This window comes from Budorcas taxicolor, chromosome 1, assembly GCF_023091745.1.
Source record: "Budorcas taxicolor isolate Tak-1 chromosome 1, Takin1.1, whole genome shotgun sequence".
NCBI lineage: Eukaryota > Metazoa > Chordata > Mammalia > Artiodactyla > Bovidae > Budorcas > Budorcas taxicolor.
The window spans coordinates 223164-250197 of NC_068910.1; the positions used below are offsets into that span (position 1 = coordinate 223164).

General features: G+C 62.0%; 1 protein-coding gene across 1 annotated transcript; it reads right to left on the minus strand.

Annotated features, from left to right (window-relative positions):
- UROC1 (urocanate hydratase 1) lies at nucleotides 1-27006 on the minus strand. The gene is made up of 20 exons (XM_052642668.1): nucleotides 26881-27006; nucleotides 22527-22657; nucleotides 22168-22261; nucleotides 21073-21132; nucleotides 20688-20816; nucleotides 20519-20580; nucleotides 19242-19308; nucleotides 19016-19159; nucleotides 18233-18321; nucleotides 16700-16762; nucleotides 16261-16440; nucleotides 14973-15070; nucleotides 14753-14825; nucleotides 13565-13686; nucleotides 10478-10548; nucleotides 9354-9452; nucleotides 8142-8241; nucleotides 5472-5553; nucleotides 1099-1198; nucleotides 1-365 (listed from the first exon to the last, which is right to left on the minus strand). Exons 1-20 carry the CDS (start codon nucleotides 27004-27006, stop codon nucleotides 228-230), a joined length of 2028 nt encoding a protein of 675 aa, XP_052498628.1. The 3' UTR covers nucleotides 1-227.
- Between the last annotated feature and the right edge of the window lie 28 nt (nucleotides 27007-27034).

The following is a 27034-nucleotide window of genomic DNA, read 5'->3' on the forward strand; positions in this document are numbered from 1 at the left end:
AGACGGAGAGGGCATGCTTGTGTGTGCGTGCGCGTGCATGCTTGTGTGTGCGTGCGCGTGCATGCTTGTGTGTGCGTGCGCGTGCATGCTTGTGTGTGCATGCGTCCACCGCGCGCCCGTGTGCAAAGCTCTGGACCCAGGGGAGCACGGCGAGCAGTGGAGAGGGCGGGGAATGTGAGGTGAGGGCGGGACCCGGGGGCCAGGGCACCGCGGGACGCCCAGTCCTCTCACAGCCGCAGGGCCTGGAGCACACGCTCATCCGCCACTGCGTGCGGCAGCGTCACCACCACGCCACTGTCCTCCCGCATCGTCTGGCAGATGACCTCGTAGGCTGTGGGGCTCCCGGACCAGCAGCGGCGGGCTACCTGAGGGGTGGGAGGGGCGTGCCCTCGGTGCCAGGCCCCGCCCAGCCCGCGTGTCCGCCCCTCCTCCCCCCCCCCCCCCCCCCCCCCCCCCCCCCGCCAGCACACCACCTCGGCTCCGCTTCAGGTCCTCCCCAGATGCTCCCTTCCTCCCATCTGACCTGTGTTGTTAGGGGCCCCCCGACAGGGCCCTGGCACCCCACCTGCCCCACCCGTTCCCTCCAGTCTCCCGGCCTCCAGGAGGAAGCCCAGCCCCTGTGCTGGGGGCTCCTGGGAGTTGCCCTGCCCCTCTCCTAGGCCTCCTGGTCTAACCCTTGGACCCTTGCAGTTGGGCTCCCCAGCCCCCTCCCCATTTCACTCACATCCGTAAACCCACCCCCATCACCCCGACCCCCATCTGTCATGCTTCCCCTTTCAGGCCCTGATATGTGGTCCCTCAGGGATGGGGCCCCGCACCACACACACAGTGTCAGGACACACACACGAGGGTACACAGCTGTGCTCTCAGATGCACAAAGAGGCAGTGTGGGGAAGGGGCGCACTGCCCAGGCCCCGTGGACACAGGCTGCACAGGAAACAGGCCGGGTGAGACGCGGGCTGTCTGTCGTGGAGGGACACCCTGGCAGTGGCCAGGGGAGATACTGCAGCGGCAGGAGGGCCGCAGACCTTTCCGGAAGGAGGAGGGTCTGCAGTCTGCACAGGGGAGAGCCTTGGGGGGATGCTGGCGGTCACTCACTCCGTTGGCAACGTCCCAGCTAAGCACCCGCCTGGCCTTCCGCTCGGCGTCCTCAGTCCCATCCAGCACGAGGCCAAAGCCCCCGTTGATCACCTCGCCCCTGCAAGAAGCCAAAGGATTTCAGGGTCACTCCCGGGCACAGACATTCAGGGGGCAAAGGTGCTCAGCTCCAGGCGGCCTCTGCAAACCCAGTCGGAGGAGCCCTTGGCCCTGGAGGACAACCAGAGAGGGGGAGCCCTCTCATGTCGTGGAGCAGTCGCTGGCCAGAGAATGGTCCCAGGGAGAAGGTCACATGTAAGGTCGGTGCTGGCTGTATTAAGGAGACACTCAACACTGTGAGATGAGCAGAAAAGGGGGCAGAACTCAGCCACGAGTCCCTGGAGACAGCGAGCAACTCAGGGCCAAACAACAGGGTCAGAACTTCTCGGCCACTAAGCCCACAGCCCCAGGTCTGACGTGATAGCGGCTGGGGCTGGGGAGGTTATGCAAATAGAAGTCCTCACTCGGAAACTGTGGCCGAGCAGTCAGCATCTGCAGAGTCAAGCTCTGGGTGCAGCTGCCTCTGAGGTAGGACCATCCAGCTGATGAGAGGAAGTGATGTTAAGTGTCATGGGAGACCCCATGCTCAGCGTGGGCCCTGCAGGAGCCACGGCTCCCATGACGGGTCTTCACCATTAGCAGCCTGAGAAGCATGCAGCTGTCGCAGCCGTCGGTCCCCAAGAAACAGTGAGACTTGAGCGGACAGGTCACCTCAGAAGCCAGGCTGCCACCCCCCAGGGGCCCCATGGCACCATCACCCACAGCTGGGCAGGGACGCAGACGCCCCCACCCTGACTCCAGACCTGCCCTCGGGATCCACATCTTAACAGGCCCCTCGGGGATGCCCACACGCAGCTGGCCTCAAGATGTGCTCTGGTGGGGAAACAGTGTCAGTATCTGGATAAAGCGAAGTCCCTCAGTCGTGTCCCAGACCCCGTGGACTGCAGCCCGCCAGCCTCCTCTGTCCATGGGATTCTCCAGGCAGGAATGCTGGAGTGGGTAGCCATGCCCTTCTCCAGGAGATCTTCCCGACCCAGGGATCGGACCCAGACAGTGCATCTGTTCCTCAGAGACACGGGCCTGGGGGCTGGTCCCGCCTGCAGGGACCTGCACACCCTCCCCGGAGGGACCGGGGTCCACTGTCTCTATGGAGCAGAGCCTGACCGCTGAGTATCCCGCTTTACAGCCCACGGTCCCCATCTACACGGCAGCCGCCGGCTGGGACCGTGGGGCAGACGGCATGGGCCAGACCCCAGCACATGATCAGAACAGACGAACAGATGGTGCAGGGCGGGGGGCCTGCAGGGGACCCGGTGCTGACATGGATCTGCTCAGAAACAGGGAGCCCCCACGCAGTGGAGAAACCCGGAGCGAACCGAGAAACATCAGGGGAAACCGTGACTTGGAAGCAAGAGACGCAGCTGAAGCTGAAGGAAGACTGCGGGGGGTGGTGGTTTTCCCCACTGCGTTTCCAGGAAGGTCTGCAGGAGTATCTGGTGGATTAAATTATGCACGAATTCTGCAGTGAACCTGAGGCACTTTCCCAAAGGAGCCCCCTAGGGTGTCACGACTAATGGTCCCGGTGCCAGTGCCTCAGGGCCCCGCTGTCAGAGCCTGGGGGGCAGCCTAGTGGGGGGCCCCCACGGTGAGCAGTGGCCCGAGGGCCTCGTGTCCGGCCCCGCCTGCCTTCTGCCGGCCTGGCTCCGATTTCAGCAATCTGGGGACGACAGATCTGAATCCAGATCCGGCTCCACCGCCGGCTCTGGCCCCCGCCAGAGGCATCCCGTCATCTCCAGAACCCATTCAGCAAGTCGAGCCCCGAATGGCCGGCACCTGGTGACAGGGCCCAATCCCTCCCTTCCTGGCTTGCTCCGGCCACGCACTCCGGTCACATTTTCCATTCATTCAGGCCACCTGACTGGGCTACAGCTCAGAATTCCAGCCTCAGAGGGCCCAAGGCCAAGCTAGCCCACGGGGACGCTCTGGAGGCTGCAGGACTGGGCTCTGGGAGGCACGGCCAGGTTTGCTGCGGCCAAAACGGGCTGGGAGGTCACTTCAGAGGCGGCCGGTCTGGAGAGCTGTCCTGCTGTGCGGGGCCACAGTGCCCCCTGCTGCTGCAAGGGCCCAGGGGTCCAGAGAGCTGCCCAGGCGACACCCACCCCCCACCCAGGGAACCCTGGCAGGTGCAGCCTGAACTGCCCGCTGCCTCCGTTTTCTCATCTGCGTGTTTCTTCTCTGAGATGAGGTGAGAGGAGATCCAAACGCTTGCCACATGTCCACTTGCAATAAACAACGGTTCAGTTCACTCCAGTCGCTCAGCCACGTCTGGCCCTTTGTGACCCCGTGGGCTGCAGCACATCCGGCTTCCCTGTCCTTCACGATCTCCTGGAGCTTACACAAACTCATGTCCATTGAGTCGGTGATGCCATCCAGCCGTCTCATCCTCTGCCGTCCCCTTCTCCTCCCGCCTTCAGTCCTTCCCAGCATCAGGGTCTTTTGAGATGAGTTGTTCTTTGCATTATGTGGCCAAAGGATTGGAGTTTCAGCTTCAGCATCTGTCCTTCCAATAAATATTCAGGACTGATCTCCTTTAGGATGGACACCAGTTGTTCGTTTTTCTCAGCAGCGAATGGGACATTGTTACTTTTAATGAGAAATAAACATTTGGTCTTTGTCCACGGTTCCCAGCTCAGAGCTCTTTGCTGCTACTGCTACTGAGTCACTTCAGTCGTGTCCGACTCTGTGCAACCCCATAGACGGCAGCCCACCAGGCTCCCCCATCCCTGGGATTCTCCAGGCAAGAACACCAGAGTGGGTTGCCATTTCCTTCTCCAAGGCATGAAAGTGAAAAGTCAAAGTGAAGTCGCTCAGTTGTGTCTGACTCTTAGCGACCCCACGGACCACAGCCCACCAGGCTCCTCTGTCCATGGGATTTTCCAGGCAAGAGTACTGGAGTGGGGTGCCATTGCCTTCTCCGAAGAGCTCCTTAAACTCTTGTAATTTCCTGTGATGAGCAGGATGAAGGTGTCTTTCATCCTGCTGATGAGGTGACTTTGAGAATTCACCCAAGGGGGCAGGGCTGGCTGCCAGACGAGTCACCCTGTGACCCGTGCTTGGAACCTGGGGCCCAGTCCCTGACTATCACAGAGGGGGAAGGGCTGGAGGTGGAACCAGTCACCTGTGGCCAGCGATGGAGTCAGTCACACCCATGGAAGGAATCCTGCAAGGAAGCCCCAAAGGAGGGGCCTGGAGAGTGGCCGGCCGGGAGCCGGAGCACAGGCAGGCAGGGCCGAGCCTGCCCAGGCCCCCACCGGCAGGTGGGCCTTCGCATGCTCACCCCGTGTGTCTCCTCCTCTGGCTACTGACTCACACCCTTTGACGCCTTTGTAATTTTTTTCAGAAATTCCTGCCTTCCGTGAGCTTCTCCAGCAAAGCAGGGGAACTGAGCTGGGGGGCCATAGGGACCTGTGATCTCCAGCTGGGGGGCGGGGGGGGGGGGCGGGGGGGGCGGGGGGTGAGAAAATGGGGCGGGGGGCGGAGGGGTGAGAAAACGGGGCGGGGGGTGAGAAAACGGGGCGGGGGCGGGGGGTGAGAAAACGGGGCGGGGGGGCGGGGGGGTGAGAAAACGGGGCGGGGGGCGGGGGGGTGAGAAAACGGGGCGGGGGGCGGAGGGTGAGAAAACGGGGCGGGGGGCGGAGGGGTGAGAAAACGGGGCGGGGGGCGGAGGGGTGAGGAAACGGGGCGGGGGGCGGAGGGTGAGAAAATGGGGCGGTGGGCGGAGGGCCGGCCCTGAGGGACTGAGCCCCCAGCTCTGGGATGTGGTGTCAGCTCCAGGCTGAAAGCGTGGGGCCGGACCTGAGCTGAGCTTCAGGACACCCAGTGCTGGAAACGGCCACGGGCTGAAACCTGGTGCAGAATTAGGGACGACTTCGCGAGGGCACTCGCCTATGGCCCAGGAGGGAGCCTCCCAGAACCCCAGCTGGCCCGTGGCTTGGGCTGGAGACAGGCCTGGCTGGGCAGCACGGGGCCAGGAGCCAGGGAGCCCAGAACTAGGTTCCCGCCGCCCAGCCCAGCCGCCCTGGTGAAGTCAAAGGACGGGGCCAGGATGACTCTCAGAGTTCCCTGGAGAACGTCTGTCACAGCAGCTGGAGAACCACGCCGGAAAAGATGACTCGCGGCGTCCCGCGAGAGGCAGGAGACTGCACAGGTGCAGGCTGGGCAAGGCCCCCACATCCAGTTCACATGAGGAGTCCTCAGCAGAGGGAGCTCGGAGGGCCCCTCGAGACTTGCGGGGAGCCCCCACACGTGCCACTGGCCCTCGGGAACCTTCTTACCAGCCAACGCCCCCGCCGTTGTGCAGGGCGACCCAAGTGGCCCCACGGAACGCGTCGCCCACGAAGTTCTGCACAGCCATGTCTGCAGAAAGAGAGCGCGGTCAGTCCGAGCCAGGCGGCCAGCCTGGGTCAGGGTCGGGGGGTCAGACAGGAACCAGGGAGGACGCCTGTAGGAGCCGCAGGCACTGCGTTCGCAGAGCCCGGTGAAGCGGCAGCACCGAACGAGTGCCCGATTCCCGCTGCCACCTGCCCGGCAGAGGTGCAGCACCCCAGAGGCACTGAGGGTGGAGGAACTGTCGCTCAGGCGACAAACAGCACCAGCCCCACCTTTCAGAGAAGCGCGCTGAGGGCGCGGGGCAAGCTGCACGCCGCAGACTGCTCCTGGGCATCCCTGGGCGAGGCCCCGCGGCAGGTTACCAGACAGGACTCTGCAGGGAGACAGGCGCCCGCAGAGAGAAGGGAACCAAGCCTCACTCCTGTCCAAGGGCCTGCTGAGAGAGTCGATGCCGCCCTGAGACCCACGCTCCTGGGCCAGGGACAAAGGGCTTGGCCCCTGGTGGGCTCTTCCCCAAAGCCCCCACAGAGAAGAGGCGGGGGTCCTGGGAACAACTTCCGTCTAGCTTGGGACTGTGAGACGCACCGGAACAGCTCCAGAAGCTGGCAAAGGCCAAGGAGCGACCCACCCGCCCGGCTGCCTCCTGAGACATCGGGGCCCTGCCCACACTTCGACCCAGGCCTGGAGAAACTGGTTTCAGACTCTGGGCCCTCAGAACTTCAGGGGACACGCTCCCGCTGCTCCCAGCCTCTGAGTTTGTGCTCAGTTTTTACACTGGCGGAAGAATACCAAGGTGAACTACATTAACGCCAGAGAACGTGAGAGCCGGGGAAGAGGCGCGTCTCCGGTGGTCCTGCACTGAAGACTCTGCGCTCTCAAGGCAGGGGGCCCGGGGTTTGATCCCTGGCCGGGGGACTAGGATCCCACGTGTTGCATGAGGCGGCCAAAAAATGTTTTAAAATAAAGAAAGAAAAAGAGAGCCGTCACACGATGGTAAAGACGTCAATTTTCCAAGAGACAATACACATAGACAAGCGCACAGCTGACAACACAGCTTTAAAACGCAAGCGGCGCGCGCGCACGCGCGCGCGAGTACCGCGGAGGGGCCAGATAAGCGCAGCGGCCGGCACTGCAGCCATCTCACGCTCGCCCATCTAGGGGACAGGGCAGCAGAAGGGCAGCAAGGATCCTGACCACAGGAAGAGCATTACTGACCGACTTCACCCGGTGAGAGACAGAGAACAAGTCCCCAGGGCTTCTCTGCTGGTCGAGTGGCTAAAACGTCACCTCCCAACGCAGAGGGTGCAGGGGCCATCCCCGATGGGATGCTGAGACCCTACGAGCCTCACGGCCGAAACACCAGAACATGAAACAGAAGCAGCGCTGTAACCCATTCAGTAATGATGGTCCACACCAAGAAAAACCTCTTAAAATTAAAAAAAAAGAAAAGCCCCTGAGTAACAGCAGAATACAGGTTCTTCCCAGGGGCATCAAGAGGGATCACCTTCGAGGCCACAACACAACCCTTAACACAAGTTTAAAATAACAGGATGAATACAAAGCTCTCAGACTATAATGGAATTAACTCAGAAGTCAGTAACAGAAAGATAATTGGAAAATCTCCCCAAACTTAAAAATTTAAGAAGATACTTCACAGTAATCCATGGTTCCAAGAGGATGTATCAAAGGAAATTTAAAAGTGTTCTGAACTGAATGAAAACAAAAATATATTTTTCAAAAAATCGGTACGATGCAGCTAAGGCAGGGTTTAGAGGGAAATTCATAACATTAAAACATTTTTATTACAAAAGAAAACCTCATGAAACTGGAAAAGAAGAGCAAATTAAACCCAAATAGTAAATGGGAAAAAGATCACAGTAAAAATAAGAGTAGATATCAGTCAATTTGAAAGCAAAAAAGTAATAGAATAAAATCTAACTAAAAACTTATTTGAGAAGATCAATAAAATTAAACAATGCCTAGCCAGGCTGATCAAGGAGAGAGAGAAGACAGACAGGACTAACCTCAGGAAAGACCGTGTGAGCTCACAGGCACTGGAAAGATAATAAATGCTTCCCTACCCATCAGTCTCACAACTTACAGGAAATGGACCTATCCCTCAGAGTGATGTGGGTTGGTGTTCCCAGGGATCCCATCCATGACGAAAGGAGCCTTGGGTGCTGGGGACAAGAAAGCCCCCAGGAGCAGAAGGCAGAAGCTCTGTGTGATGGTTAACAGCCCCTCACAGAACCCGGCCTGGGGGAGCTGACATGACTCCCACACACAAACTCAGTGCATCCTTCACAACAAAGACGGACCCGCTGTTGGCTCCTCGTCACAGAGGAGGACCCTGAGGACCTTCTGAAGACCGCCTGGCGCGTGATGGGGTGCGCCCAGGTCTCAGGCATCCACCGGCCTGGTCCACTGGCTCCTGCTCATGTTTACAGCCGTGTCCCGGGTCCCAGAGCCGCCTCTGTCGTGGGCTGGTCACCCTGGGCCTTGCCCCCTCAGAAGCCAGCAACCTTTTCACAGCACCGTGACAGACTGAGCCACGTGATCTTTACATCAAACCCGAGTCCAACAGAAAGACAGCTTAGACGCCCTGTCCTCCTCACCCGCACAGAAGGCAGAGCCGTCGTAAATGTTGGAGGTCTCCCGAAAGGGGCTGTCGGTGCCACTTACGTCATGGTGGTCTCGGCTCAGGACCACCGGCGCCTGCGGTGTGAAAGGGCATGAAAGGTCAGCGGTGGTGTCCACTGCCTGGCCCGGGGCAGAGTTCAAGGGTCAGGCCACGCCAGATGCCCTTTGGACTACCCTGGGAAGCAGACCCTCTGCAGGAGGGCGCAGGGGGTTTCCGACGCCCCCCAAGACCGCCCAGAGATGCCCCTTCTGTCCACCCGGAGCCCGTACACCCCCAGGGGCTGGCTCTGAGTCGCCGCTACCCTGTCCAGTCACCACGCCCACTTTACGGAGCCCCCATCTCAGGGCCGCAGAAGCAGGCAGGGGCTTCGGCTCTCACCGGAGGTCGCAGGAGCTTCCCTGCGCTTCAACAAGCCGGGCCTGACCCCGCTCTGCACGGGACCCCCAGCCCAGTGCGCTGGCACCGGGGACACTCAACGGCTCCGCCTGCAGCACGGAGCCCAGTTCCGACCCTAGGCGCACTCCTCGCTCACTTTATCCGCGGAGCGCCGCACTCTCAGAGACCGTGGACTGATGGCCTTGCCCGCGCATCCACAGTGTCCCTCCACCTGCACCGGGCGGGACCCTGTCTGCCCCGTGCTCCGCCGGGAGCCCGGCGTTGGAGCAAGGCTTGCACCTGGGTAGCGGGGGCGGCGCTCAGGAAGGAGGGGCGGGGAGGGAGGGGTGGGGATGAAGAGGCGCCGTGTGCGCATGCGCCGAGCGAGGTGACCGGGGCTGACTGGAAGGAGGCGGGAGGAAGGAGGGGCGGAGAGGGAGGTGGGACGAAGAGGCGCTCTGCGCGCATGCGCCGAGCGAGGTGGGCGGAGCTGACTGGAAGGAGGCGGGAAGGAGGAGGCGGCGGGGAGGCGGGGCATGAAGCGCTGTAGCTGCGGCGCCACGCAGCTGTACAGCCCACATGTGCGCATGCGCTGAGCGAGGTGGGCGGGGCTGACCGTTAGGGAGGCGGAGACGCGGTCAGGGTTGCAGTGATGCGAAAGGGACAGTTCAACAAAGACAGCCAGAACCACCGGAGGGGAAGCCACGCTTTGAGGTGACAAGGCTCAGCGATGGCCCCTGACTGCCCCGAGTCTCACGGCAGGGCCCACAGCAGAGCCCGGGCTTGAGGGCTGGCCTGGCGGGGCTCCCACCTTGAGCTCCCCACGGGCGATGGCTTGGTTGAAGGCCAGGGCGATGGCCACACGGCCTTTCTGGTCCGAGTACAGGATCCTGGCCTGGGAGCCCACCACCTGTGGCGAGAAGGGTGATGCTCAGGAGACACGCCCCCCAGACGCTGGAGGGCAGTCGCTGGAGTCCCCCACGCCCGGCCCGTGTGCCTAGAGCAGCTGTGCCTCCTGACCGGTCACCGCAGGGCTAGCCCCAGGGGCTCCGGGGCCCCGCCCCCATCGCCACCTCCTGCCCCACCCTCCCCAGGCCCAGGTCTTCAAGTCCAGCGGCGATCGCCGTGGACTTCTCAGGCACTGGGTGGTTGGCATGAGGGGTTCCGTGGAGAAACACACCTGCAACCACTGGTACAGGCGGCAGCGGTAGTCTGGGTGGACGGGGTTGGACTGGGAAGCCCAGGGCGGAGGCCGCCGCTTGGGGCGGGCCAACGACCCACCGGTGCAGACTTGGCAGCGTCCAGCCATCAGAACCAAATGCCCATCCCTTGCTTGGTCTGGGCGCACCTGGCCGGCTGCCTCCCCAGGCCTGCGCACTGGCTGGTCCCTCTGCTTCCCAACCCGTCACCCCTCTGGACTCAGCCCCACTTAGGCCTGAGCTTGCAAGTCAGCTCCTCAGAGACACCCTTCTGCTACACCGCCCCCACCCCCACCCCCACCTCCCCGCGTCATCTGATCTGAGGTCACGCTCACAGGCACAGAAACACCCATTGGCCCTGCCCTGGGCCCGCAGAGGTCGTGCTCCAAGCCCCGCACCACAGCCAGGGGCCGGACCACCTCCGGTATCTCCACTGTGCAGACGAGAGGGGAGACCCAGAGAGGCCAAGCCACTCACCCCAGGTCACACAACTGAGAAATCAGGAGGCCTGGCTCCAGGGCCCTGCCAGGCAATGACGGGAGGAAGGACCTACCTGACCCAGGTCACTGCCCCAGAGTCCAGGCCACCTTCTGAAAGGCCCCGGGCTTCTCTGTACAGTGGCCCCTGGGCGAGGTGGCCAGTAGGGACTCCCCAAGTTGTCCAGGTGGTGAGCAGCATTTCACCTGGGGCAAGGTCCACACTGCACCCAACCCCGCCCCCCAGCTGGAGCCCTCACCAGCTGGTGCTTGGCAGCCTCCCGGATCCAGCGGATGTTGTCCACGTACTGGAGCTTCACAGCCGGGGTCACTGCAGGCAGGGGAGGGGGTGTCACAGGTACCAGAGCCCCTGCCCCACGGTGGGGGTGCACACTCCCGCTGCAAGGCAGTTGGGCTGAGGCACGCATCTGCACCCACCGCTGGACCCCGAGCAGAGTCGGGGTGCCCCCATCCCCAGCTCCCCACCAGCCCATTCGACTTCCGGCGATGGCAATGCCAGCAACCGAGTGAGTCAGGACCCGGCCCGCAGCAAATATCTGAGGAGCATCTGCTGAGTGCCAGGCACCAGAGCCAAGACTATTGTGGGCTGAGAAGGAAACAAGTGCAGTTGGGACTGGGGTGGGGGGGTCGGGGGGACCAGAGGCCTCTCTGGGGAGATGACACTCAAAGCAAGTCCTAAGTGCTGAAGAGGAGCCAGCTACATGGAACTGACGTAACAGCATTTTGCAGAGGGGGCAGCGAGTACAGAGGCTCTGAGGCTGACAGATGCTGGGCCTCTCAAGGCTGACAGATGCTGGGCCTCTCGAGGTAGGACAGGCAGGCAGTTAAGAGTGGAGGGCTGAAGAGTGGCGGGCTGGAGAGGGGGGTCTGCCAAGGTGCTTGTGGGAACAGACTGCTAAATCTGCAGGAATTCTGTGAGCCTGTGGTTTACAGATGTCTATAATGTTTCAGTCAAATAAACTGAAAACATTGTGTTAAAAATGAAAGTAATGTTCCCACATCACTTAGTGACGTCCCCGCCCCGTACTAGGAGCTGTGCCCCGAGGTTTTCTGGCTGGCGGACAACCTGCTCCCGCTTCACGTGGAGCCTCGCTTCCTTGAAATCACCCCTGGAGGGTGGTTACGATGGAAACACCAGCAGTCGCCCGGCAGGTTGAGGGTCTGCAGCTGCACCAACATCCGGAAGCTGGAGGAGGCTCTGCCCAGATCACGACGGTGAGATCATGCACCTAGAGCCAGACATTCTGGAATGCGAAGTCAAGTGGGCCTAAGGAAGTATCACTGTGAACAAAGCTAGTGGACGTGATGGAATTCCAGTTGAGCTATTTCAAAATCTAAAAGGTGATGCTGTGAAAGTGCTGTACTCAATATGCCAACAAATTTGGAAAACTCAGCAGTGGCCACAGGACTGGAAAAGGTCAGTTTTCATTCCAATCCCAAAGAAAGGCAATGCCAAAGAATGCTCAAACTATCACACAATTGCACTCATCTCACATACTAGCAAAGTAATAATCACAATTCTCCAAGCCAGGCTTCAACAGTATGTGAACCATGAACTTCCAGATGTTCAAGGTGGATTTAGAAAAGCCAGAGGAACCAACCAGAGATCAAATTGGCAACATCTGTTGGATCATCAAAAAAGCAAGAGAGTTCCAGAAAGAAAAACATCTACTTCTGCTTTATTGACTATGTCAAAGTCTTTGACTGTGTGGATCATAACCAACTGTGGAACATTCTTCAAGAGATGGGAATACCAGACCACCTTACCTGCCTCCTGAGAAATCTGTATGCAGGTCAAGAAGCAACAGTTAGAACCAGACATGGAAAAACAGACTGGTTCAAAATTGGGCAAGGAGTGCATCAAGGCTATATATTGTCACCCTGCTTATTTAACTTATATGCAGAGTACATCATGAGAAACTCTTGGCTGGATGAAGCATAAGCTGAAATCAAGACTGCCGGGAGAAAAATCAGTAACCTCAGATATGCAGATGACACCACCCTTCTGGCAGAAAGTGAAGAACTAAAGAGCCTCTTGATGAAAGTGAAAGAGAAGAGTGAAAAAGTTGGCTTGAAACTCAACATTCAGAAAACGAAGATCACGGCATCCAGTTTCATCACTTCATGGGAAATGGATGGGGAAACAGTGGAAACAGTGTCAGACTTTATTTTTTTGTGCTCCAAAATCACTGCAGATGGTGACTGCAGCCAAGAAATTAAAAGACGCTTGCTCCTTGGAAGAAAAGCTATGACCAACCTAGACAGCATATTAGAAAGCAGAGACATTACTTTGCCAACAAAGATCCATCTAGTCAAAGCTATGGTTTTTTCAGTCATGTATGGATGTGAGAGTTGGACTATCAAGAAAGCTGAGCACCAAAGAATTGATGCTTTTGAACTGTGGTGTTGGAGAAGACTCTTGAGAGTCCCTTGGACTGCAAGGAGATCCAAACAGTCCATCCTAAAGGAAATAAGTCCTGAATGTTCATTGGAAGGACTGATGCTGAAGCTGAAACTCCAAACCTTTGGCTACCTGATGCGAAGAACTGACTCATTGGAAAAGACCCTGAGGCTGGGCAAGACTGAAGGCGGGAGGAGAAGGAGACGACAGAGGACGAGATGGCTGGATGGCATCACTGACTTGATGGACATGAGTTTGAGCAAGCTCCGGGAGTTGGTGATGGACAGGGAGGCCTGGCGTGCCGCAGTCCATGGGGTCACAGAGTTGGACGCAACTGAGCAACTGAACTGAACTGAGCTGCCTCGGCTTCCTCCCCCACCAGGCGGCCCCGCCCACCAGGCTCTCCTCCTGGGTCCCCTGACCCTAAGCCCCTGCCACTGAGCCCACTCAACCCAGATGTGGGCGGCAGGGTGAAACTGGGCCCAGAGGATTTACAACAAGCTGCAAAAGCTGACCCACCAGCCCCAGAGAAGGCTGCCTGGGCCCAGGGAGAAGCCGCAGAGCAACAGGGCAGGAGCTGTGACAAGCAGGGAGCCGGGCAGGTGCCATAAAGTGAGTGCGCCCTCTTGCCCCGCCCACTACACAAGGAGGGTCTGCTGCTGGGCCAGGGCCACCCAGGGCGGGACAGAGCCACGCTGTGTCCACAGACGGCCTGGGGCAGCTCTGACGTGGAGACAGCAGAGTGGCCTGGACACGCGGAGGCAGCAGCACAGGGCCAGCTACAGGGGGCCGAGCACCGTCGACAGGCAGCCCCTGAGAACGTGCCCTGGGCCCACGGTGCCAGGCGGGGACCCTGTGTCCAGGCTCCCAGTACCGCCAGCCGGGGGGCCAGCCACACGTCAGCATCTCCAACCGGCAGCCTCACCTCCGGCAGCAACAATCTCCTCCAACGCAGACGTGGCCAGCCGATCTGTGACCACCAGGTCCTGGGGGTCCCCCGAGGTGCACACCCAGCGGAAAGGCCCAAAGCCCTGGGAGAAGATGTCCCTGAAAAGGCAGATGGCTCGTCACCTGGGGCTGGCCGGGCTGGGGCTGGGGTCGGCATGGTCCAAGGTCAGGGAGGCCGCAGATGCTCCAGAACTGACGGGGTGAAGGCACGAAGTGCATGAAGCGGGCGTATGCGCAGGGGCCTGTGTGTCATGAGTCGGAGCCTCTCAACCAGCACGTGCAGCGGTCCCCACCCTGCCTGCCCCCTCCATCACCACAGCGTCCCTCCCAGAGCTGCAGCTTCTCTGGCTGCAGGAGCAGGGAGCCGGGACACAGACAAGCAGAACTTCCTAAACCGAGGTTAGAGACAGCCCGAAAACCGGGCAGCACCCGGGAGAACGCACAATAAACAGAAACGGCCCCGTCTGCTGTGAGCCGGCCTTCGAGGGGCTCCAGGCAGAGGGGCGCAGGCCCTCCCTAGGCTTTGTGCCCACCCAGCCTCTGCTGGGCTCCCTTCCGGTTGCCCCCTGGGGAACCACCCCCAGGCCTGTGGTCGTGGCCCTACTCTGGCCCTGTCCCCTCCCACAGTGAATCTGAGAAGAGTGCTGGCCTCTCTCACCACCCCCAGCCCCCGCTGGGGTCCCCTCTGCTGCAGACCCGGGGGCTTCCCGCCCTGCCCGGCTGCCCCAGCCCGGACTCCACCCTGTCCTCTCCCTGCAGCAGCTGCCCTGTCCCGGCGAGTTCAGGCCCCCGGTGGCCAGGAAGGCACAGGGCTGCAGGGATCGGGCCCTCGGTCACCCGCTCAGGGCTGGGGCGCGCCTGGGGGATGCACAGCTCCTCGGCCACAGCGCGCAGGGCCTGGGGGGGGTCAGCCCTGAGCACCCGTAGGTTGGGGTGTTTGTCGGAGGTGACTCAGGCATGGCCACCACCCCCGTGCTCTCCCTGAGGCCCTCCACAGACTCTCACGTTTCCAGCTTCTCTCCCCCAGCCTGTTGGGGTGGAAACCCCATCACCCAGGCCGTGGCCACTTGGGATCAAGCATAGGTCTCAGCAGGCAGCCTGGGCAGTATGAGCAGGCTAAGGACCTGAGCGTCTAAGGACAGACGCCGGGAGCGTCCCCACTCACCCCATGATGTGCTGGACGTAGGAAGGGTAGCGGAACTCTGTCCTGTTGGCGCCCGGCTTCCCTACGTCGGCCCCTGTGCACACAGACGGGGCCAGAATCACCTGGAGAGACCGAGGCCCGGCGAGGCAGAGGCATGCCAGGGCCCTTCCTGCTGGCCGCATGGACGGGATGGCCAGGCCTGCCGCGAGGCGAGTGTGCCCAAGCCCCTCCTGCCTCTCACCGGCTCGCTGGGCCTCCAGGAGGAAGGCGTTGCCATAGTCCCAAAAGAAGAAGTGCTCCTGGGCCAGCCTGTTGATGGCTGACACGTGCCTCCGCAGGCTGCAAAGGAGCGGTGAGCAGTCAGCGCCAGCAGGAGCATCACAGCTCGCTGACACTGGCCCTTCAGACTCTGCTTGCTGCGGACTCCTCCCCATAGGACTCCTCCCCTTTGGACTCCTCCCCATCTGACTCCTCCCCTCCTGACTCCACCCTTTCAGACTCCTCCCCTTCAGACTCCTCCCCATCCGACCCCCTCCCCTTCTGACTCCACCTCTCCTGACTCCTCCCCTCTTGACTCCACCCCTTCTGACTCCTCCCCTCCTGACTCCACCCTTTCAGACTCCTCCCCTCCTGACTCCTCCCCTCCTGACTCCACCCTTTCAGACTCCTCCCCTCCTGACTCCACCCCTTCTGACTCCTCCCCTCCTGACTCCACCCTTTCAGACTCCTCCCCTCCGGACTCCACCCCTTCTGACTCCTCCCCTCTGGACTCCACCCCATCAGACTCCTCCTCTGACTCCTCCTCTCCTGACTCCACCCTTTCAGACTCCTCCCCTCCTGACTCCACCCCCTTCTGACTCCTCCCCTCCTGACTCCATCGCTTCTGACTCCTCCCCTCCTGACTCCACCCCATCGGACCCCCTCCCCTTCTGACTCCACCTCTCCTGACTCCTCCCCTTCAGACTCCTCCCCTCCTGACTGCACCCCATTGGACTCCTCCCCTTCTGACTCCACTCCTCCTGACCCCACCCGACTCCTCCCCTGCTAACCCCACCCCTGCCTGCTCCACCCCCAGCGCCTCCCACTGGGAAGCCCCCCACCCCTGGGGTTCCTCAGAGCCTCTCCCCGTTCACGGGAGACACTGCAGGCAGTCACTCAGCTAGTGCCTACAGGTCCCAGCCAGCCAGGCGCGGGGGCCCAGGCTCCGTGCTGAACAAGCAATGACCTCTTCTGGAAGCGCCTCGGGCTGCCCTCTACCAGCATCTACTTAGCAGCCATAGGTGCTGGAAGCTGCCCCCAGTATTTTGCAAATGTCACCTCAGCCTGTCCCCAACATCCCCACGGAACAGCACCCTCATGACCCTGTCTGACAGAGGCGGGGACAGAGGAGCAGAGAGATTAAGGGTCTGGCACAGGCCACACAGCTGGCTGTGGGAGAACCAGGCGGAGGCCGGGGCCACCCCATCCACAGCCCCAGCAGGCCGTGTGCGCCCCCACCCCTTGTGCGGGCAGCCCTGGGCCCGCCTCACCTCTCCTGGACCAGGCCTTTGAAGGCAGTGGGGTCAGAGGCCATGAGGCTCTGGGCCTCTGCGAAGCTCAGCTGCACAGGGTAGTAGCCACCGTTGAACGGGTTGTGGCAGGACGTCTGGTCGGACCCCAGGTCCACCAGGAGTTCCCCCCTTGTGTCCAGTTCATGGACCAGGCGCTCCCTGCGGGGAGACGACCGGTCAGGCCGGGTAGTGCCAGCGCCCGAGCTCAGGGTCCAGCCAGGAGGGCACACGGTGTGCCCAGCCACAGGCTCCGTAGCCAGGCCTAAGGCTCATCCTGCACCCCCTGGCGGGGGTTGGGGGGGGTCTGCTGCGAGCTGTGCCAGGATCAGGGCCGCGACAGCCAGGAGCCCCGGACCAGTAACGGGGCCGCGGCTGAGGGCTCACCGGGGGTCCTCAAGGTGGCCAGCTCCCCACTCACCAGAGGTCCACCACGTTGCCATGGTAACCAAGGCTGAGCACCTCCTTCCTCTTCCTTGCTTCCCTGCAAGGGGCAGGACAGGCGGCCCCGTCACACCTGCCCAGGGCAACACCCCAACACCCCGCACCCTGGTGCCCAGCTGGTGAGGACGCAGAGGCCTGGGAGGCGCCCACAGCACCGCGTGAGTGTAGGGCTGGGGACCTATGAGGCCCCCAGCCGAGGGGCACAGCGGACCGGGGACCCCTCACTGAGGACTGGCTGACAGAGGAGCTGCCCCCCCCCCCCCCCCCCCAGGCCTGGAATTCCACCCGGAGCATTAGGGCCCTTGCTTCTGGGGCTCTAACAGGGATCTTGGTAGAAGTCTCTCAAGGCGATCCTCAAGTTGCAGACGGTTTGAAAGATGATTCTAACCCTGATTTGGAAAAACTACAGCATGTCTGGGGAACAGGAGACCTGAAATCATCAAAGCGGCTGCGGAATCGGTTGTTATTCTGATTTGGACTTCTGTGTGTGTTTCTGTGTGACTGTGGGAGTTAACCTTTGTGTGAGTGAGATGACAAAATTCAGAGATGACAGAAATGTCACAGTGGTTGGACGTGTGTGAGTGTGTGCGTGTCCATGAGCATGCGAGTGTGGCGTGTGTGTGTGCGTGTGCAAGTGTGGCGTGCATGCATGTGCAAGTGTGTGTGCGAGTGTGGCATGTGCAAGTGTGGCGTGTGTGCCCGTGTGCAAGTGTGGCGTGTGCGTATGCGTGTGTGCACGTGTGTGTGCACGTGTGTACGTGTGTACGAGTGTGTCCGTGTGCACGTGTGTTCCAGATGCACCCACAGGGTCAGAGCCAGACCAGGTTAAGACCCTCTCTGCCACACGAGGAGTTTAGAATTTCTCCAGTAATTAATGCAAGGTTTTCAGCAAGTTTTCAAAGATCTGTGTCCAAAGAGTCTCCAGCCTCAGTAACGGGAGCATCTCTTAAACTCTGTGTTTCTGGACAGTGTCACCTAAGCCCCCTTGCGCCCCTGGGCAGCTCCAATCACAGCAGGTGCAGCCCTCTGTGCCGAGGCGAACTCCCCACACAAGAGGTGCTCAGCTCTGCAGAGCAGTCAGTTGAGAGAATGCTTCAAAGACAGCATCTGAGGAGCGGCCTCCTGGTGGCCCTGCCTGTCCCCATGGAGAAATCTCAGCAGATGGTATGCAGCTGGGAAGGGTCCCGGGACCCCGCACCAGCCTTGGCCCCCCTGGGGAGGAGCCGCGGGTCCGGATGGATCCTGTGGAGATTCAGCAGCTTCGAGCAGCACCTCCTGTGTGCCAGGCTGTGGGCTGGACACTGAGGCACAGAAGGGAGAAACCCAAAACACGGTCTTTGCCAAACTGTGGCTGAGCTGAGGGGTCACCCGCAGGACGACGGATGTCTGTGAGGCTGTGTGTGTGGGCGGCGTGGACGCACCCGGGCCACTCCACATTCCCAGGAGCCAACAGTGATAAGCAGAAATCGAGGGTTCCCAGCCCACTCTCCCCCGGCACCAGGCGTCACACCTGAGTCTTCCGATACAGTGGTCCAAGCTGTCAGTCACTTCCATCAGCCAGCCTTGCCTGTGGCGTTTCATGAGGGCCGCGCCGTCCACCTGGGACCACGGGGCAGGGGTGAAGATCACCCCCTTCCCGACAGGGCGGGGCGGACCCTACGAGCTGCTGTCAGCTGCCTCCTGCCTCCAAGTCAACAAACCCTGATTTCACTCAGGGAGAGGCTCTGCTCCCAGCTAATCCCAACTGCCCTCTCACGCCTTCTCTCCACCCTTGTAGATGACAACAACCACGTGAGCCCATACTGACCAACGTGGTAAAACAAGTTTCTAAAGCATTATTTTTCTGCTAGAGTCAGCCATAGCTGGCATTTCCCCTTCTGTCTGCCTTGAATATAGATGAGGTGGCTGGAGCTGGGGAAGCCACTTCGCATCCAGGAGGGAAGCTCAAGAGACTCTATAGATGTTGGCCCTCGCCCACTCTTCCCCCTAACCCGGCAGCTCTGTCCAGATGCGGCGGGGTGTGTGGGGGGTCTCTGCTCACTTATTCACAGGTTTACCGGTTCCTGGCTGGACCCCAGGGGCCCAAGGCAAGGGAGGCTGGGTCCTGGGAGCATGCGTCCTGGGAGCGTGGCTCCGGGCCTGGCAGTGATGGGCACTTGGAAGGCAGGTGTGTCTGCTGCTGTGGGGACCCACACTGGGATGGGAGGATTCGGGAGGGCAGAGGCAAGAGCAGGGAGGGCAAGGGCAGCCGGGGGGCTCTCGATGGAGTGGGGGGCTGCTCCTGCGGGCTCACCTCTGCGATCACACCGATGCACCCCACGATGACGGCAGCTTTGGCCTGAGCCCCACTCATGCCGCCCAGCCCGGAGGTGACAAAGACCTTGCCTGCCAGGTCCTGGAGCCCTAGGTAGCGCCGCCCCGCGTTCAGCACAGTGAGCTGTGGGGGAAGAGGGAGGAGTCACCACCCACGCTCGCTCATCCCACCCCCCAGTCCCACAGCCCCGCGGCCCGCCACTCACCACCGTGCCATGGACGATGCCCTGGGGGCCGATGTAGCAGTAGCTGCCTGCCGTCATCTGGCCGTACCTGCCCGCATACGCAGGGGCGTGGGCTGGAGTGGCGGCTCCCTGCCCCACTCCCCGGGGTCTAAGGAGCTCTGTCGCCCCCACGTGCTTCGTGCTTAAACCACAAAAGGAGACACTTCCCTGCTGGTCCCTGCCAAGGCAGGGGTGTGGGTCTGATCCCAGGTCCGGAAGGATCCCGCGTGCCTCAGGGCAGGTGAGTCCACAAGCCTCAACTCCTGAAGCCACCACCCAGGCCCGCGTGCCCTGGAGCTGCCACAGCGAGCAATCCCTGCTCGAGGCAACCGGAGGAAGCCCGCACACACGCGCAGCCCAACATCAGCTCATTAATTAGGCAAAAGAGACGCCTGTAGGAAAGGCCAGTCCCCTAGTTTCCGGCAGAGTCGGGGCACAGCGCTCGAGAGGTTGCTGTCGTTTACACAAAGGGCCCCTTTCTGACGACCAGGCCGGCGGGGAGGTCAGCTCCCGCGGTGAGCCCCGTTGCGGGCTGCAGGAGCCCCTCTCTCTGCCAGTCAGCGGGCCTGCTGAGCACTCTAGGCTAGATCGTGGGAGGAGCCGCCCACGTGTGCCAGGCGGTGGCCGTTCAGCATCGGCGTCAGCGGCCACGTGGCGGGAGAAGGGAGTGTCTGCGCTCCCCGAGGACTGCGAGGACCCGGTCCACCCGCCCCCAGCAGCCTCCCCAGTCCCTTCTCTCCTCTGGATTGAGGGCGGATCCTGGAGCTCACACATCCAAACTCCGAGCCAATCCCAGAACTTGGGCCAAGCACAGGGCCTCCGGGAACCTCCACTTCCTCTTCTGATAAATGGGGCATGGGTTACCCTTGCGGCACAAGCTTGCGTGAATAGAAGGATTATGCCAACACGATACACACCCACCAGGGAGGCAGGTAAAGCCCGCCATGGGGCGTGCTCCCCTGGGGTCCCATCCACTCAGGCGGTGTCCCATTCATTCTCACACAGCTCAGGGGCCAGAGCCATCACCACGCCCCCTTTGCAGCCAGGACCTGAGTCCTTGCGAAAAGTAGGATTCAAATTGCACGTTCGCTCACTCACACATGTATAAAAATCGCAGGGACATCCACGAAAATGAGCAGGAAACGTGTAAATACGGAATCGTGCTATAGCGTTTTGATGGTGAGGGTGTTTCGGAGCTGAGGCCACGATTGCTGCGCTGCTTTAACCATAGGGCCTGGCTATGAACCGACAGTACTCACATGGTAACCCCCATGGCAAAGAGCTTCTCATAGTCTGTCCTGGAGGAGTAGTTGGGAATGACCTGCAAGAGAGGGGCGGGCGGAGGGCTGGGGGCCGCGCCGTGGCTTTCGGGGGCGACAGCTCGGCGGGCGGGTGGTGGCTGGGCCTCCCTGCAGCCCCGGGACCCACCATCCCATTGGTGATGACCAGCCTGGGGGCCTCGGGGCTGCTGGGGAAAAGGCCAAGCGGGTGTCCGCTGTACATGGCCAGTGTCTGCTCCTCCGTCATTTGGGCCAAGTAGGACATTGTCAGCCAGAACTGCAGGAGAACAAGGCACGGGGTGGTGAGGGGCGTCCCCACACTGGCCCCAAGTCCCCCACGAGGCCCCCAACTCCCCTCCAGTGGCCCCACCACAGGACCTCTGACCTCTGGGCTCTCGGGCATCAGGGAGGCAGAGCCCGAGCCCCAGAGCCAGTCTGCAAGGCGCTTCCAGGCCAGAGGCCGGGGCGGAGGTAGGTGGTGGACAGGCCTGTGGTGGGCCCCCCCGCCTGCCCGCACAGTCCGGGGTCCATACCTGCGCCCAGTTGCTGAACACCTGCCCGTTTCCTCCGTAGGTCACGAGCTCCTGGGGAAACTGTAGAGGATACGGGGCCACTTGAGATGGGGGTGTGGGGAAGGAGGCCCCCAGCTTGGCAGGGTTCAGGGGTCATGGCCCCCTGCCAAGTGGCTGATGGCCCTTGGAGGAGGAGTTGGGGGCTGGGGGGGGTGACCCGGTCAGGGCTCAGCAGAGCGCTCACATCCTGGGACCTTCCTGCTCTCAAGCAAACTCTCAGGTCCCCCTGAAGGCTGTCCTCTCTCGAATAGGCCGCTGCAGAACGGGCTGGCGCGCAAGGATGCCGGCACAGGCGCGTGTGGCCAGACCTGCGTGGACCAGCACGGCCAGAGGCCTGCTCTGTCGGCAGCCTCTGCGCCTGGAGCCACGGCCCACAGGACAAGCTCTAGGCAGGACACCCACCGCTGGTTTCGAGGACTCGGTAGGGAAAGAGCGCTACAAGACCCCTTGCCTTTAGGCTGATTACATGTCGTGGTGTTTCGAATGTGCTGCCGCCAACCGCAGCGCTCAGTCTGTTCCCTTCCAGTTCTCACGTGGCTACCCACTCCCGTGTTCTGGCCTGGAGAATTTCAGGGACAGAGGAGCCTGGCGGGCTGCAGTCCAGGGGGTCGCAGAGAGTCGGACACGACTGAGCGACGAAGCATGCACGCATCAGACGTACAGTGACACCTTCTGACGCCAAGGCTGGTGTCGTGGTGCTGATGCTGTCGTCACGACCAAAGAGGGGCGCCCGGGAGACGGCGAGGAGCCCTCCCCGCTCTGGCTTTGCAGCTTCCCTCGGGGCTTCCCTCATAGCTCAGCTGGTAAAGAATCTGCCTGCAATGCAGGAGACCCAGGTTCGATTCCTGGGTCAGGAAGATCCCCTGGAGAAGGAAAAGGCTACCCACTCCAGTGCTCTGGCCTGGAGACTGTATAGTCCATGGGTCGCAAAGAGTTGGACACGACTAGTGACTTGCGTACACCCCGAATCCGCCACTGCCTCCAAGCAGAACGCTTGCCGTGAGTGAGCTGGGTGTGTCTCGCACGCCGACCCCGCCCGCACGCCCGGGCTGTTACCTGTGCCACGGCTGGGTCCAGGTTGTTCATGATCATGAGCATGATGGCTGCAGCCGCCCTCGTCCGGCAGGGATATTGCTCCACCGGGTAGGCCCTGCAAGGGGTCTAGCTGCCAGGCCAGTCGAGGGGCAGGCGCCTGGAATGTCGGGTCCCGCCTCGTCGCGGCCCGGCCCCTGGCCCTGCCGGTGTGGACGGCCAGCCCTGGCATCACCAGAAGGAGCCACCCCTTGGAGCTCCCACCAGCAGGAGGTGCTCTGGGCCAGCCCCTCCACACCACCGGACAGGCCGCAGCCTGGAGGAGGCACACTCCACAGCAAGGTCTGTGCTCCAGGGGGACAGGCCCAGCCCGCGGCACTCACCTCATCTCCAGGTCGGGGCAGAAGCGGTACATGTAGACGTGGCCGTAGAGCCGCAGCTCCTGGGCGAACTCGGGGGCCAGCACCTCCTGGACGTCCGGGGGGAAGTAGCGGAGGGCGTTCTTCAGCGCCAGCTGGCAGGGCGGTGGGGGCGGCGGTGAGTGCGGCAGGGTGTGCAGGCTCCAGGCCGAGCTCTGCCCTCCAGATGTGCCCCTGCTCCACTCAGGAGGCCCAGGGCCCAGCCCCGAGACTGCCCAGCTCGCACCCCAGGCCATTCCCCTGTCACCTCCTGCAGGAAGCCTTCCCTGATTGCCCTCCAGGTCTCTGTCGGCAGCCTTCCAGTCCCTCCCTCTGTGTGCTCACCGGGCACCAGGCTGCTTGAGCCCCAGCAGGGGCCAGAGAGGGACATGGCCTGTGGCCTGGGCTACAGTGGGAGGTGCTGCTTGCCTTCCCTGGGGGCCCCTCCCCGGGCTGAGCGTCTCCACATGCTCCAGAGTGGGTTTGCTCCCTTGCTTCTTAGTCTCCCCTGGGCTCAAGGAGGGCAGGGGTCCCGCCAGACCCCCCTCCCCTGCTCTCTCCCTCCCAGTACCCGGCAGAGGCCTGCAGGCGGGGGAGTGGGGTGACACCCGGGTGTCAGGGATGGACACTGAGGCCATGCATTCAACCAGCCGACCCTGCACAACAAACTCCTTTAGGGAGTGCAAAAAGGAGCTGGTGTGAACGTATTCATCGAACACACGTCTACCGAGGGGGCAGGGAGCTTGAGCCTCGGACAAGACTCTGACCGGAGGGTGGTGGAGGCGACAGGAGAGGAGCCTGAGGCCCCGAGGCACCAGCTCGTGGGCAGGGCAGAGGGCCTCCCCAGAGACAGACAGCCAGGCCGGCCAGAGCCAGGTGCCCATGGGGCTGAGGACAGAGGCCCGGGGTGGGGACAGCCTGCCCTGTGCGCCCAAAGTCTAGCACCGCACATCAAGCATGTCCCTGGGGGCCGAGGGGTGCGTGGGAAGGGCGGGGGAAAGATGATTCTGGAAGAAGTCAAGGGCGAGAAGGGCAGCGAGGAAACCCCAGCTCAGGAGTGAGGGGAACTTGAAAGGTTTGCATGGCGAGTCCCTGGGTGACTTCAATGTGGAATAAAAGCACATGGTTCCTGCTCTCTGGGGAAAAGCGATCAGAAACGTGTGTGTCTCCCTCGCCAAAGGTGGCTGGGAATCTGCCCGCGGGGGGCTCCCAGGCTCACCCGGGGGTCGGGCGCCTCGGGTGGGCTCGGGTGGGCCCACCGCAGTGTCCAGCTTCTGGCCTGTTCCCGGAGCCACTGCTGACCCAGCGCTCCAGGGAGGGAGCCACGAAAGGAGGGCCCCGAGGAGGAACGTGCAAGCTACACGCAGCGACGGGGCGACGGGGCGGGAGGGGCACGGGGGTCACCGGGGGCACGGGAGGGCACGCGGCAGGAAGCTGCAGGCTCGGGCTCAAGGGCAGGCGGGGCCCGGCGTGAGCTGGAGGTCAAGCCCTTCAAGGTCATGTCTGGCCCATGACAGAGACGGCGTGTTTCTTTTTAAATCAGTGAACAGCCTCTAATCAGAGCTTGCAAGCGAAAACAAACATTGACAGAGGAGTTTCAAAAGCAACACGTCACAGGCACACAGGCACCCTCCCTGGTGGGGGGCTTAATCTTACTACCTGGGCCCGAACACGTCCCGCCGGACGCTGGCTTCTTCTGCTTCATTTCCTAACGATCTGATAGGCTGGGCCTGTCTGAGCCCCCACACCCCTGGAGCCCAGCCCCATGGGGTCCTCACCAGAACCGGGCCGAAGTGAGGCCAGACCCGCCAGGTCCAGACTGTGAGTCAGGCTCTTCCTGGCGGGGCGGGGGAGCCTCTCCAGAGGCTGTGCCTCGGGGCCCAGACCCCTGCACCCCAGTCTGTCCCTGCGGGTCCCCGACCCGCACACACACCTCTCTGAACTGTATGTCCTCTCTCGGAAGACAAGCAGGAGGCACCACCTCGCAGGGCTGACTCGGGACCCGGCTGAGTGGACGTGGGCAGCACCTGGTACGCAGGCGCTGCCCAGGGCCAGTGGCCAGAATGACCATCTCCACGCTTACAGCTTCCATGCAGGGCGTCTGTCCCCCCAGCTCCATGTGGCCCTCGCTCTCTGTGGGCAGCGGGCCGGGCAGCGGGCCACACAGCAGGCTAGCCCTGCCCGACACAGTGCCCAGGGGTGGCATTCAGCCTCTCTGTGACCAGGTCGCGCCTGGCTTCCCAGGTCCTCACCCAGCTTGGGCCTACACAGGGCTCGTCCACCCCAGTTTGCTCTGCCCAGGACCGTCTCCACGTGGTCACTCATGACCTCCAGAATAGCCTCCCGCTCAGATTCCCCAGTCTGGGAACCTTGCCCCTGGCACCAAGACCAGCTCCTCCAAGAAGCCTTTCTACGTTTCTTCTGCCCACTGAGCTCTTTCAGGGTGCTGGTTCGGCACACACTCCTGTTCATTCACTCAGCAGACGACTCTGGCGTCACTGAAGACCCAGAAGTGAGCCTCACTGGGCCCTGCTCTCCAGAAGCTGCGGGCGGTGTCTCTGCAGTGGTGGGAGGTCTTCGGACCTGGGGTGTGAGGCCCAGCACAGCCCCCTGAGGGTGGGGTGGGGTTCGGGGAGAGGCCACCAAGAGCAGCTGCGTGGGGGCGGGGGAGGCCAGGGGCGGTTCTAACGGATGCGAGAGGGGTCTCCCTCCGCACCACGGCCGAGCACACTCCGCAGGTGAACAGCAGCCTGCTTACAGAAGCTCCAGTACTTAGGCCACCTGACGCGGGGACCGGAGTCCCGGGGGAAGGCCCCGATGCTGGGCAAGATTGCAGGCGTGAGGAGAAGGGGACGACAGAGGAGGAGATGGCTGGGTGGCATCACCGGCTCAATGGACGTGAGTTTGAGTAAAGTCCGGGAGTTGGTGATGGACAGGGAGGCCTGGCGTGCTGCGGTCCATCGCAAACAGTCAGACACGCCTGAGCGACTCAACAACTAGTGCTCTCCAGAGAACTAAGAGGGGAGCGTGTTTTCGTTCATCCAAACCACGAACTCCAACCACAGCCCCACACTGATGAAGACCAGCCTGTGCGGACGGCTCCCACTTAGAGATTCAAGAAGGATGCACACACCTTCCGCGCACCAGCATGTGTCTGGAAGGAGACGCCAAGAATCGCAGAATGTTATACCACGTGACTTGCGTGTCTCTTAAACTACCTTTAAAGGCTGATGTTGACATTCAAAGGGACATTTAAATAAAGCGGAAAAGCGGCCCCAGGAAAGTGTGACGGTTGTGGCCGAGGACGCTGTGCCAGGTTTGGGATGGTCCAGGAGACCCCCGGGGGTCCTCCCGCAGGCATTCCCCCTGGGGACTGAATGTGTGTTTCCTCCAGGGCCCTCCTCTCCCCTCACCCCACTGGCGGCCCTCCATTCGGTCCCACTGGGGCACTGTCGACCAGAGTCCCCCCAGACCCCGGCCACAGACTGAGGGTTCGGGCCCATGAGACACCCTCACTTCAGCCCTCGATCACACAGCCCAGTCGTCACCGGTGCTCGTGAACAACCAATGAGAACTGGGGGTCCCGGCCCCTCGGGTTTGTAATCTGTTAGCACAGCCCCTAGAGCTCAGGACACTCTTTCCGTGGTTTTTGTATTGAAAGGATGTGACAAAGGGTGAGCTGATGGGCAGGAACCCGGGGTTGGGGGGAGCTCCCAGGTGCGCCCACCACCCCAGCACCCGCTCCGTTTCACGGACCCGGACGGTCCGACCCTGGGGAGCGGCCTTGCAAGGACCCACTCCCTGGTTCCCTGGCCTCCACCCCTCTCAGGAGGCTGCGGGTGGGGCCGAAAGGCCCAGCGTGCAATCAGGGTCTGTATCCGGTGACCAGCCCCGCCAGGAGCCCCCACCACCCAGGGAACTGAAGCCGATTTAGGAGCTCGGTGTCAAAGACTGGGTCAAAGAGCAAACGCCAGCGGGAAGGAGGAGGGGCAGGGATCCACCTACCCATTCCTCCCCGGTCCCCAGGCCAGCGTGTGCTCCCGGGAGGAGCGGGCAGCAGGCCCCCTGGGCCCTGGGGGCCCAAGGTTGAGGTGATGGCGCCCACCCGTGACCTAGAGCCTCAGGGACCCTCGGTCAGTGGGGGCCAGAGGCCGACACCCCCCGGGCAGCCGGGAGGAGGGAGGCGGGTGCGATGGAGGCTGACATGGGGGGCTGCAGCATGCCAGGCCTCAGTGGGTGCCCCCAGGGCCAGGCTGGCAGGCAGCAGCTGGTGGGCAAAGCCCTCCCGAACCTCCCAGAGGGCAAGCAGTCCTGTGGGGCGGGGGGCCCAGCCTCTTACCTGCTCCTCACGGGGGCTGAGGCCAGGGGTCCTGACTGGGGCGTGGGGCACCCCGGCCCGCCGGCCCCGGTTCTCCGGGAGGGGTCGCAGGGGCAGGCCAGAGCACAGCGCTTGGAGGCTGCACATGGCTGGCGGAGGCTGGGGCAGAGGGCCG